General features: G+C 35.7%; 1 protein-coding gene across 1 annotated transcript in view; it reads left to right on the top strand.

Annotated features, from left to right (window-relative positions):
- The window catches only part of GDI1 (GDP dissociation inhibitor 1), a 394,348-nt gene that overhangs the window by 197,415 nt on the left and 182,608 nt on the right, over positions 1 to 14,325 (top strand). Inside the window, exon 4 of the mRNA XM_044080268.1 lies at positions 2,683 to 2,817. Within this exon, the coding sequence (XP_043936203.1) occupies positions 2,683 to 2,817 (135 nt within the window). The remainder of the gene's footprint in view (positions 1 to 2,682; positions 2,818 to 14,325) is intronic.

Raw genomic sequence — 14,325 nt, 5'->3', positions numbered from 1 at the left:
ACACGATACGCCAACGCCATGTAGAAAAATGGGGAAAAAAGGGGGCTGATGATGATGACAGAGGAGAGATGGCAGTGAGAAAGTAGAGGCTATGGATCTTCTGGCTATTCCAATGAGGTAGGTTTTTACTCTGCATAATATACCCAGTTTTTGATGATTTTTTTTTTAACCATGTGTGATACATAGTGGTCGAATTTGGACTTATCTGTGATGGCAACCTGTAATTTTCTATGGTTTACTTGTTCTTTCATGGTGTCATTGGCAGAGATGATAGTGAATAGTATTGTTTTGACAGTGTTGTATTTTGGGGTGAAGAGCAGTGGTTTATAACAGTAGTAGTAGTACTATATTTTGTAGGCTTTAGACATAGTTGTGAATTGTTTAGCAGTGTTCCACTTGATAAGAAGGACAGTTCTATAAGGTCTTGGAGTTTAGAGAGAGATTTGGCAGAGTAGATTGGGGCAAGTCAACAACGTACTGAACTAGGGTAGCATTTTTTGTAGCAGTTCAGTGATGAATATGTTGAAAAGTACAGGGTCTAGTATAGGTCCTTGTGGGACACCAATACATACTGGCAAGAATTTATTATTTTTTATTTATTCATTTAACATTTGTTTACTGGGCGATTTTGACTGGGACAAAGCCCATTTTCTGCGGAGGCCCGGGGAGAAAAGCTCCATAGGTATTTACAAAAGAAGACTATAGACATATAAGAAAATTACAAACATACAATAAAACCATTGCATTGGATCACACTGAATAAAATATGACAGAATATACGTACAATATTTGATAAAGAAGAGCTGTGAGCTGTAAATAAACATCACTTGCAGGTCACTGTACACTATAGTCAGGACAATGTACCACTACACCATGTGAGCTGTAATAAACAAAATTATTTTATGTAAGAGTAATAAACAAAGGATTAACATTATTACTGTTGGATTGGCTCACATTGAGTAAAAGATGACATAAATTATACGCATGATATTTGATAAAGATTAAACAAACGATTAACATTACTACATTATTACATACAGTTACAGTCAATAATTGAACTGTGCAACAGACATATCCTATAAAGTGATAGTGCATAATGAAAGTGAAAGTAAGGATAGAGTTAAGAAGAATCTGCAGACAGGTGCATTTTAGCAGTAGAGAATTAGTAAAGCCAGTTTAGCAGGGATAATGGGTGTGAGGAGAGGAGCAGACAAATCGAGGGAAAGACAGATAAGGGTAGACTGAGAGAAGCTAAGTTATGGGAATGGAAGTAGGTAAGAGAAGTTTTGAGAGTTAGTGTGAACTAGTAGGAGAAAGAAATTATAGGCAAGTGAGAGCTAAAAAGGGGAAGGTGTGGTGCTACTTGAGAGGAAAGGAGGGGGTTAATATGTACAGGTACGTGTTTAATAAGGGAAGAGAAATTGCAAGGTTATATAGTTGCACAGGTGGGGGGTATGGGTAAGGAGGAAAGGGAGTTAGTCAATAAGTTTAGTTACATATGATGGAGACAGTATGGTAGAAAAGCAGTGTAGTCAGCTACTGGTACTTGTACTGGTACTGGTACTGTTTGAGAGGTCGCTATGGAATCATTACAGTGAAGAGTTAATTGAGTCCTAAGGAGTCCTAAAGATGAAGGTTTATGGAAGAGGTTCTGGTGGAAGGCAGTATCAAAAGCTTTTTATAATTCTAGTAAGATGGTGAAAACTAGGCTTCTGACATTTCTGTGGGTGTTGACAGTGTTAACAAAATTCGGCAAAACAGTAGTTGTGTTGTGATGACGATGGAAGTCATGCTGGGTTGAAGACCAAAGCTGGTTATTCATTTGATATTTGATAAGTTGTTTATGAATACATTTTTCTAATATTTTTGATAAGGGCAATAAAATAACAATTGACCTGTAGTTTGAAAGATATATATCGATTCCACCTTTGTGCAATGGAATAATGTATAAATTTTTGATAGCGATGGGACTTTATTTTCAGAGAAGGATCAATTTCTCAGAACTAAAACTAGATATGCAACAGATATTCACCAGGCAGATTGTCAGGGGCAGTTGTAGTAGTTCTTAATTTTTTTAGGTGTTGTTTGATGGCATCTGTGGGAACTGTTTGGAAGGAAAAATGTTGAAGGAGGTTACTTGATTGATTAGGAACTTCTGGAGATTGATTAGTCACCTGACTGGTTAATGACTGCATTGTGTGTATAACGTGGGCCTTGAACTGGTTGGCTGTTGTATCATTTTGTTTCTGTGCGTTTGATGTTGGCTGTGTCACTAGTCCTGGGTTTAACAGTTTATTGACTGATGCCCAAAACAGTTTTGGATTATTAGAGTGTATAATAATAATAATAATAATAATAACCTTAGGGGTTTTGTTGCTCCACGAAAGCGCTCACCTTGTAATAAAAGTCTTTGCATGTGAATTGATGGTTTGACTCAGTGGCTTCCATACACATTGGTTGGATCGCTGGATTTATTTGTGGAGATCTGTAAATGTCTGCTTATCTTATTTAATAAGTAAATAGTACATAGATGAAGGAGTCTTCATGATAACTTATAGGCCAATGCAGTTTGGACTCTTAAAAGTGATAAGCTGAAGTATAATAATGGCATTATTTCATTGTAACCTAGCAACTTTCTTTGTCTGTACCATTCTACAATCTTCTCTTTATATATTACTACAGGACAGCTTGTGAGGATGCTGATGTACACACAAGTGACCCGTTACTTGGACTTCAAAGTGGTAGAAGGAAGCTTTGTTTACAAGGCAGGGAAAATTTACAAAGTCCCATCTACAGAGACAGAGGCTTTAGCTTCAAGTAAGTAAAACATTTTCCTAACATATTATCATTGTTGAGTGTACTTATTCCCAAAGGTGTCACAATTTTTAGTGTCAGACTGCATAGCAGCATTAATATATTGTACTGTTTCAGTGGTATTTAGGAAGTGTATACCCAGTGACCATGCAGTGAACAACTAGTGTCATGCTAATATGTGGGAATGGAATGATGAGTCATGAATTGTGAAACTCGAATGTGCAAAGCTGAATTAGTGACACATGCAGTTAACGGTATGTTGAACAATTGTTTATTTTAGGACATACCATCAGACTTTGCACAGGTGTGGGGAGTGAAGACTTGATTGATTTCTTGATGTGGCTATCAGTTAAGTGTCTAAAAAGGTTTAAAAAAAGTTTTTAAAAAAGGTTTAAAAAATGGAACTCTAATGTCTGGCACTACTGATGTAATGTCAATGAAAGACAGCCAGGAGGCCGCTATCCCCCTGCAGCCCCCGCTATACACAGTCTTAACTGCCTTGCAGTCTTTTTTAGGGGGTATAAGCCCTGCAATGAACATTTTACTATTTTTTTTATTTCCTTTTTTTTTAGAACACGATTCACACGATCATTAATTTCTCAGTAATAGTTCAGACATTATAAGATGGGCCCACTTCACACCAGGGGACAGTGCTTGCTGCTGCACTTCCTGGTGTGTCCTGATATAAACAATGATCCTGTGTTGCACCGGTGTGATATTAGCTTATTTTAAAATAAATCACAGATCCTAAGAAAAAAGGGTTTCCAGCCATTTCTAGGACTTGGATTCCAAATGTGTAACATCACAAACTCCTTGTAGTCTGTAGCAACACCAACTAAGTAAGATTAATATTAAGGCATTTCTGTACCAGTAAGACAGGTTATTGTTTTTAATTTTGTTTTGTTAACACTGAGTACATTATTTAGCAACGTCTTCAGACACGTGCAGAGAGGACATCAGTGTGCTGGCAATGGTAAAAAACTGAACAGACAAAAAGATGAATGGCAGTTGTAACAAACATTTTGATTAAGACTGTATACTACTGATATGAATCCTAATCATATCCCAACCTTTACTTCTGCACAAACCATGTTCTAGAACCTTCTCTTGAATATATGGTTATATCCAAAGTCAGGTCAAGGCTAAGTTTATTAACAGCAGCGTTTGAGCTACAGAGTTTTCATTAGAATTAAGTCATAGTGACAAAACTACTGTCATAACTTTAATATGTAAACTTAATATCTAGACTAGTAAATTCTTGCTTTACTTTTTATACAGGGGAAATAGTAGATGGAATCTTCATTTATACGTCTTTACTAGGATTTCCCAGTACACAGTATTTAATGGGCAAACATTTACACAACTGTCATTTTCTGAATGGTAGAAAATCAAAAACATTATATGCGTTTGTCCATTTTTTCCTTTTCATTTAAGTATACCTTATCAGAACTAGCTAACAGAAACAATGGCAAATCTGTGGATATCATATGATCTGACTAGAAAAAATGAATACACTGATCTACATGGTTTACAAAAGTCATGTGATCTGCATCGCTAAAGCTTTGTAGACAGTGTTGCTACTTCTGACTGCATAATTACTGGCTGAACCTATCAAGTCATATTACCTATTCTGGATAATTACATGCTTGCAAGAAGTTTTTAGTGGGCCATTTATTCTGTAAACGAAAAGACAACATATAGGAAATATCTAGGTGTTTATAGGTGATCTACATGTTGACAGTTTAATTGAAACTACTTCAGCCAACAGAAGTTTTGTTGGTTTATAACAATTTCTAGAACTTAATAATGTCAGCACTACAATAAACATCATCATAGTTAGTTTATGAAATTCTGATATTTTCTTAGAAGATGGCATTTTAAATTATGACTTTTTAATAAAAGATTTTTGGCCTACCTTCCCACATCCATCATTCACCTCCCTTGCTCTTCTGACTCATTTGTTCCTCCATTGTCTGACTGTAGCCATATTACCAGCTGAGGTGTAAGCTGAACTGGGGCAAGATGTTACCACTGAGTGGCATGGGGTTTTTATTTTACTTCACCCACAGTCCCATTCATGCACCTGACATGCAGTGACATCAGGTTGGATATGTCTACAGGTTAACTTCCTGCGCATTCTCTAACTGCTTATGGCAAGTCTGAAGGCCACAGTCAGCACTGTAGGTGTTAGCCCTGGGGAAAATTCCTTTCCTGTCCTGAGATAGATTAGCAGATAAAAAAGGGTATTTTTTATACATTTAATTTCCTGGACTGCTGGACCAATCAGCCATGCATGCCTTCTAATATAGCCACTCACATCCAATAATGTTAGCCAGGTAGGATAATAGACTTCCATGGGCTACAGTGAGAAAGGCAGAATATCCATTGTGGCTGAATTATGTATATACAGCAAGAAGAAACCATGAACACTTGAGTATGTCTCTACCAATAATTCTTTCATACACATCTGTCTCCAAGGTGCTCTGATTTAGTTCAGTAATATCCACAAGAAAGAAATACCATTAATGGGGAAATCACCAAGACAGCTAGCATTGTACCAGATAGATAAGTGATGGCTCCCACTTACCCATATCTGAAAATGGTTTGCCTCTACTCACCACCCATGTATCCTGCTAGTCTGTTTGATACCAGATCATGCCCAATTTGATGAATGCTTCTTAACCTTTCTCCTTTTAATTTTCAGCAGGTCCCTTATCCTTCCTCCACTGTAATGCAGTTCACAACATCATTAAATATTCTTCTTGATCCTCAGTACCACTGAACCTGTCAAAAAGCAAAGAAGAAATGAGCTGGGCTGTATATAAATAACAGGCAGTTTACAAAAGTGACCTAAACAAGGACAAGGCTTGGAAAACTATTAATTTAGTAGGTCTTGTCTACTAAGAAGCATCTTCTGCCTATCAGGCAGCTATATTTATATAGCTATATGTATATATTATATAGTTTATATATATATATATATATATATATATATATATATATATATATATATATATATATATAAATGCTTTTAAATTCTTTCCTGCTTGAATTGGCTTGGTTTTCCTCACGTTGTGCCTTTGCTCTTCTGGCTGCATTCCTTTATGTTTCTGGTTCTGTTTTAACTATGGGTGGCATAGTGATGCATCAGTTATCATTGCTGCTTCACAGTTCTTGGTTCTGTGGTTTAATTCCTGGCTGGGATACCTTCTATGTAGAGTTTGCTTGTCCTTCCTGCATCAGTGTAGGTTTTGACTTTTCTGACAGCATTTAAAGTTTCCTGTCAAATTCCAAATGCATGAAGGCAGGTGAATTGATGATCTTCTAAATTGACTGTATATGTGCTTGAAGTGCTTATGGATTATGAGTGGATAAATTGTGTGTGTGTGTGTGTGTGTGTGTGTGTGTGTGTGTGTGTGTGTGTGTGTGTGTGTGTGTGTGTGTGTGTGTGTGTGTGTGTGTGTGTGTATGCATCTTATGCCCATTGGTTGCCAGGATAGGCTCTGGCCACCTATGACCAAAGATGAAGTAGATATAAAAAAAATGAATGAATGAAATGGTACTGATTTCTGTATTTTTCCTTCCATATTTCTTTATATTTCCTAAAAGTTTTATTTTCCACTAGCCAGTACTGACATCTGATTTGATTTATATACATATATGTACATATTCCACTAACCTCTAATGACAGCTCATTTATATATATATATATATATATATATATATATATATATATATATATATATATATATATATATATATGGGTCTACTGAGTATCATTGAATGAAGCAAGCATTGATGTTTGACCATTAAATACTGACAATGCAAATCACTGACACACTACTTTGCATGTGCCGAACAACCACCTAGGTGCATGCAAAAGTAAAACATAAAACAGGGGCAAAAAACAATGTTTTTTTTTTTTTTTTTTTTTATTTTGCAGAGAGGCAAGCCCCCCTGTGCACCGCAGCCCTTCTGCTAAATTATGGGGTGTTTTATTTACTACTGCAGAGAACCCATTTCTGTTAAGACATACACATATATACATGATGGAAACAGTTCAAGTGTAGTAGAAATCATGAAAGTAGGGATGAAGTGCATTTGGTACCCATACCTTTGAGGATTGGTAGGAGATATATAAAATATAGCAGACAGGTGTTCTCCTCCCAAAAGTGGTAATATTTAGTCCCCTATTTTATAAAACTGGATGTCTTGTTTTTTCCTGAGTCATTTATTTTCCCAGTGTGGCAGTATTCTCTGTTCCCTGGTTTACACCACTTGGTTTCTTAATAGAGTGACAAGAAATGAGTCACTCAAATGGCTTGTGACAAGGATTATAATAATGGGCAGGAATATGATGACTTTTCAGATGAACACCAGCTTCCCAAGGTGATCTGATACAATTGATTGAGCTTTTAAGTCAACAGATCAACATCCTTAATTCTAGACTTGGCAACTTACTTTCTTTACCACCTATGAATAGTAGCCAGAAGGTTTCTCCCACTTCTGGAAAAGGAGATCGTGGTTGAATTGTTAGTGATTGTAACTTTGGCTTGGTTGAGATGTTAGTATTAAGTTTGCTTAACAATTTTTCACAATCAGAAAATAAGATGGTCATTATTTCATCTAATAGAATGGATTTTAATTGTTGCCTGAGTCAGGAAATCGGCTTTGCTCATATGGAATCAACATCATTTAACAGTTCCTTTAATTTTATGTTGGCAATTTTGAGAAAAAATAGGACAAGGTGCTTAGCTTGCATACTATGTATATTTGACTGAATGTTTGAAACTAAAGCAGATCCCTAAAGGACTTCATCTTTATAAGTTTCCGAATGGGCTAAATTTTGGTAGCAGTAGTTATATAGAACTGTTTAACATGTTTGATTGTCATGGGTTTGAATTGATTCAATTCATCATTAAGTAGGACAATTCCCAGATTAAAAATGTATTTGATGAAATTACTACACTGAATAACAATATTACTAGTGACCTTTTATTTGAACACAATCTACATAAATAGGATAATATTTCTGTAAGACTGAACAACAAGGTAATATCAGCCATAAGAGGAAATAGAAAAAAAATAGTTGTTGTTGTGTCTTTCGGCTTATCCTGGTTAGGGGTCGCCACAGCGGAACTCCGGTCTGCTAATGTTTGGTAGTGGATTTTTACGTGCAGAGTTACCAGCCCTGATGCACAACCTTCAATGAAGGCATGCCCATTCACGCATGCCTCCACACAGAAGACGCTCTAGCTGAGAGTCGAACGCGACAACGTCTTGCTGTGAGGCAGCAACGCTACGGCAGCACCACTACTGCAAATAGCAAAAAATTAGTGAAAGATGAAAATAACTGTGCTTACCATATAGCATATCACTTATCTAATTGCCTATGTCTCAAGTGATAATTCAATAAAAGTGTTTAAAAAAAGAATATAAAACAGAGGGAGCCTCAGGAGATTAATTATAGATAGGATGAGGGAAATATTGGATCCCAGTTTCTAGACAATCATACTCTGGAAACAACTGGTGTCAATGGAACCCTAAATGAAGAATATGACCAAAATTTCCCACCCCTAAGAAGGTCAGAGAGAATTGGTAATATTAGTAATAATGACAGCAGGGACAACAGATTTCCACTTTCTGAAGAAGTTTTTTAGGCCACTTCCCCAAACTGGAGTGGGAACAAGACCAAAGGATGGGGAAGAGGGAGATATAAATGTTAGTTGCAGAGCTAATGCATTTTCAGCACATCATTTTTTAGCATCTCGGGGTATTATTAAGTCATTTAAAGGATTTAATATTTATAATTATATTGATTTGGATATTTCTATTTAGCATTTTAAATTATTTATTAAAAGATTTAAGTTTGTTCTAACTTCTCCTATGAATTTAAGTATGAATTTAACTGACACTTTGATCGAACTAAAGCTTTTTACCAGGAAGTTAAATCTACAGTTGAATGCTAACACTCCCTGTAATGATGGGTATGTCCCTTCACCACATACAGCTATGTTTAAGAAAAGGAATTTATATAACCTTCCACTTAACCCCACCTTGACTATTTTTGAGAAATCTTGTGAAAGAGAAATCTATAACTTAAAGGGAATTCAGAGATTTTTCTGACACAACCTCTCAAATGAAGAAAGGATGACCCTCACAGACCTTAGGACTAACACATGTCTGAGGATTATAAAGCTGGATAAGGGTGGGGTTATAGTTGTTAATAAAATGGACAGTATTAACCAGATTTCCAACTTGCTGAATGATGTCAATAATTATGGAATCATTTCTAGAAATTAAATTAATATCTGATATAGGAAGATTAATTTGTTTTTAGAAGATTCATTGTACCAGGGGGTTATTACTCCAAGTTTATTTAATTATTTATTTTTTAAGTAATGTTAGCCCCTCTATTCCTGTTGCCCATAGGACATTATCTTACCTCCTTACAGATTAATTTTATTAGCACATAATTCTAAAGCACATACTTTAGCTGCATTTGTAGGTCATATTTTAAAGAGATCCATTAATTCTGTTAAGTACATGTTGAGAGACTCTTGGGACTTCTTTACAAAAATCAACCCTCATTTTATTTAATTCTAGGTGTAGTTTTTCCACTATTGACGTTATTGAATTGTTTTCTAGTATACCACGTCAGACTGGTCTTGAGCTTTTCAGACTGCAATTGTTGATCTTGCCGATTTAGATGATAGATTAATTAACTTAATTGTGGAAGTTATGGATGTCATACTGTTAAATAATTTTATTTACTTTGAAGGTGAATATTTCCGCCAGATCAGGGGTTATGGAAAGGGGCCAGTTGTGCCACCACTTACACTAACCTGGTGATGTATTGCTGGGAGAAAAATTTGTGTTTGAATCTGAATTTAAACAGGATTGGTACCTGTACTTGCACTGTCTGAATTATATTTTCATCCTATGGAGAGAGACCACTAAGAGCCCAGATGAATTTGTTTTTTATTTAAACACCACCACTTTTCTAAAATTTGCACATAAACATTATTTTGACAGTGTGGATTACTTGGATCTGACAGTATATAAGTAATATCAAAAAGGTTGTTTTATTTCAAAAATTTATAGAAAACCTACTTTTTCTAACAGCTATCTTGATTTTAATAGCTGTCACCCCCTATTTTGTAGAAAAAATATTTTTAAGGGACAGTTAGTGCAGCTAGGATATCTTTCAATTATGAGATTTGTTTGGTGAAAACTGACAGGATTCTTATGATATTCAAGGAGCTAAACTATCCTCTTCAAATACTAAATAAAATTTATAAGGAGGTGATTAACATTTGGGGGATTAAATATTTACCCCCTTTTTGGAGGGGAACGCCCATTTTCTAATGATATTTGAAGTTGTAAAGCCCGTACTTCAAAAAAGTTTACCAATTCTTTTGTTATAACATTTGGTACCTTGTCTTGGCAGGCTAGGGACATAGTTTCTAAAAACTGGAGTATACTTAAAGTCATTGATGAAGTATTTAACATCCTTGGTGATGAATCCAATTTTGTTTATAAATCAGGTAGGAATTATAAAAAATCTTTTAGAATACCTTAAGTGTGACAGTACAATGAACAAAGTAAAGAGACTGCATTATACTTAATAATTTTCCACACAAACCTTTGGGCCCTGATAACTGCCACTAAGGGAGTTGTTTATTTAGCTATTGGTAAGATGTGTTCAAAATTTTATACTGATAAAACTAAAAGGCAATTTAGGAAAAGAATTTATGAACATGTTTATGCTATTTCTAAAAACAACAGGAGCAGTGATCTTTACAAACACACAATAGAATGCAAAACTGCAAGATTTCAGTTTGGATTATTGGAAGTGGTACCTCAACATGTTTGAGGTAGTTCATGGGAAACAAGGCTTGAATTTAGAGAACTATTTTGGCAATTGCAGTTAAATGCATCCCATAGATTTGGATTAAATGACCAGATTTCCATCATTCCTGTACTAAAATTAAAGGCTTTTGATTTATAAGCTTTTTTTTATAATGGGTTTTAAATATTATATTTGTTTTATTGCCATGTATTTAATCAAATTTTATGAAACATTTTTAATGTGTGTATTTATGGTTTAATGTACATATTTTTATTATTTTTATGTTTAATATGTTCAGCTATTTCTCTTCATTTTATTGGGAGATTTTTTTGATTGGGAGAATTGTTACATGTGACAAGACTGAGAGCCCATTTAAACTTTTCTTTGGATTTACAATATGGTTCTGAAGAAATCCTGTTAACATATTTAAGGGACAAAAGCACTTAACCATTTATATCATTTTTTATTTTGTCGATTAATTGTTATTTGTTAAAGTCTGGTGCTTTTTTTATAAAACTGGATGTCTTGTTCCTTCATGCTTATTTTGTTTTTATATAATACCCTGTGTTTTTTGGTTTTCAGCTGCATGGGCACACACTAAGCTGTTTTTTTATGAACAAAGCAAGTTATGGAATGTAGAACAATAGCACTGTAACTAAAGAGAGAAATATTCACAGATATACATACTACAATTACTTTCAAGCCATTTAACTTCATATTCTAAAAATATGGTAAACATAATATGCTTGGATTAGCAGAAGGTTACAGAAGCCCTTATCAATTACTAAAGAAGGCATTATAGGGTACCTGGTCTCTTACTCATTGTTCAGTTATTTGAAGAACATTAGGCTGGCACCAGTTAACTGAATAGGGCTTCATCAGCAGGAGACCAGAACTTACTTTTGAGTTTGGGCGTTCTTAAAGAATATTATACTGAAAGAAGGGTATACCGGCAAATACAGAAAAGTAACTCAATAACATTCCATTCATTAAGTCATGGCCATTGGTTAGATGGTCACTGTTTAAGACAAAGATATCCTTTTTTTGCTGTATTTGTTCAAATTCACTGTACATGCTTATTGGACAGAATAACACTTAACATATCAACAACATTTTAGCCAAAGTTTAAGAAATCATGACTGAAAATGAGTTACTACTGTTTGAGAATTATTTCTAAGCTGGAAGCATTTGTGCTATCTGGAATGAGAGCATTAAAGCCTTTATCACAGTGAGAACCTATGGAAGAATGTGCAAACTTCAGACCAATAATTCTAAACTGTATTTACTTATTTATTTATGTACTGTTTGTTCACTGACAGAAAATGCAAAGACACACACAGCATCAACCTGTCTTCTGTCATTTCTGTATAGCATTCCAATACTCAATAACTTACACTATGCTAAGAGAACTAAATTGGTGCAATGTTGCAGAAAATTGACCAAAGTCAGAGTAAATCTGCCTCAAGTGGTGCATCAAAATAGCCCTAAAACCGACTAACTGATTAGAACTATCACCCCACCTAACTCTTTCACAATTGCTGATCACTGATGACCTCATTCATAAACCAGATATTTGCCCTTCACTGAAAAGCACAATCATGCTTTACTCTGCTAAAAGAAAATTGCTGTCCACACACAAACATCAGCTGTATATAACCAAGTCAAACAATGCATACAAGAAATCAGATTACTCAACCTATGCCTCAACATTTTGGAACTCCCTCCCACAAGACAAGTAGAATATGTTAAATCCTTCAACTATAACTAAAACAGTACTTAATGGACTCATGGTTGTGTTCCTTCACTACCTCAGGCTAATCCTTCTTGCTTTCCTACTAAATCTGCCCTACACTATTTGTTGTACTTTCTTTAACGTTCCCAAAACTAATTTATGTTAACCTAAGGTCTTCCTCCCAGGACATACACTGCTGATGTTGGCGATAAGTTTATACTTCTTCAAGCTTATTGCATTCACAATAACTCTGTCCTTTTTAAGCATATTTTACCTCTTTATATTTTTTCTGTAGTGAATTTTTTTTCTGATGGAATTTACTTATTGTATACAGTATGTAAAGTAACCTTGTTTTAAATAACTGTTATATCATACATTAAAGTGAAGAAACTCTATTCTCTTGTGCTTATTGAATTATACTATTGCTTCTGCTGGAGATTTTCTCCTCAGTCTACACTGAAAAGGGAGTCAGTTCCACTTGGATTATCCCGGTAACCAAATGCAGTAAGTAAATATAAAATAAATAATAACCTAGCTGAGACATTCTGTGCAAAATGTACTCCACCAACAGTTACAGGTGTTGCATGGATTCCAACAGTCCCAATATCACCTTTTAATTACTATGGAGCAAGTTCTCGCAGTGCTCTGAAAAGCTAGGCAGACTTCATTTACAGGGCCTGACAACATACCAGGTTACCTGATTGTCAGTATCAAATATGATTAATCTAAACCCTTATTTAACTTTTTTATTCTAAGCCTCTCCACTGGTTATAGTCCCAAAGCCTCCAAAGCCTGTCAAAGTTAAGGTTGCAGTTGACTTCTGATCCCAGATCTCTTACTACTTTGTAGGTACATAAGGTATTATTGTTAATTTGATAGTGTGAAGGGACACTGGTTTAAATGAAGGGAATGATGATGCATTTCTTTGCATTCAGTTTGAGACTGTGACTAAGACACAAGTTGTTGGTGTCCTGAAGTTTACTGACATCATTTGGGGATTCAGTAATTGCACCCAGTTTTCAGTCATCATCAGACTTGGTCAGCCACAGCCCCTTAGTTTTGGCCTGATCTTCTGAGACATGTATGCGAAACAGTAGGGGCCTAGCACTGACCCTTATGGCACCCCTCTGGTGACAGGTCTGCTGGTTGATGTGGAGTCACCCACTTTGATAGTGTGTGACTGGTTTGTGAGCCAGTTGGCAACCCATCTTACAACAAAGGGGTTTCCATTCAGTATGCTAAGTTTATCAGTAATGCCTGAGTGTGGGATTGTATCCGAGACTTTTGCCAAGTTGAGGTATGCTGAGTGCACAGATTTGCCCTCGTCAATGGCCCTGGTCACATTTTCAAGGAAATCCACCAGGTTTAACAGACAGGATCTCCTCTTGATGAAGCTGAATTGAGTTGGATGCAGAGTTTGGAGGTTGCCTAAATCTTTATTTATGAGGTCCATGATGATATGTTCCATGGCTTTACAGATGAGGCTGGTCAGACTTATGGGTCTATAATTCCCTGGGTCTGTTGCTAAGCCAACTTTGTGGAGGGGAATAACTGTTTTTGTTCTCCATTCCACAGGAGTAAAGTGGATAGACTGTGATTGAACAGGGTACTTAATTATGATGCTAGTTCACATTTTAGTTTGTTTTGAAGACAGTATGGAGTGCTATCTGGTCCCATAGTGGCTGTGTTTTTTGCCTTAGACAAGGCTTTAATGACCTGCTCTTTGGATATGTAGGGTGGGGAAAGTTGATGGCAAGGTTTGTGATAAGTTTGGATGGGATAAGGGAGTGAAATTTTTGCCAAATCTGTCCTCTAGCAGGTTTGCTATCTCTGCAGGATCAGTCTATGTGATACCGTTAGTCACTAGTTAGGCACATGCTTGGGTCCTACCTTTTAGGCTACATATGTAGCTGTAAAAGGCCTTGTG

Source organism: Protopterus annectens, chromosome 8.part0 (genome assembly GCF_019279795.1).
Source record: "Protopterus annectens isolate FY-2018-M chromosome 8.part0, PAN1.0, whole genome shotgun sequence".
NCBI lineage: Eukaryota > Metazoa > Chordata > Ceratodontiformes > Protopteridae > Protopterus > Protopterus annectens.
Note: the sequence above shows the minus strand (reverse complement) of the source record. Positions and strands in the feature narration are given on the sequence as shown.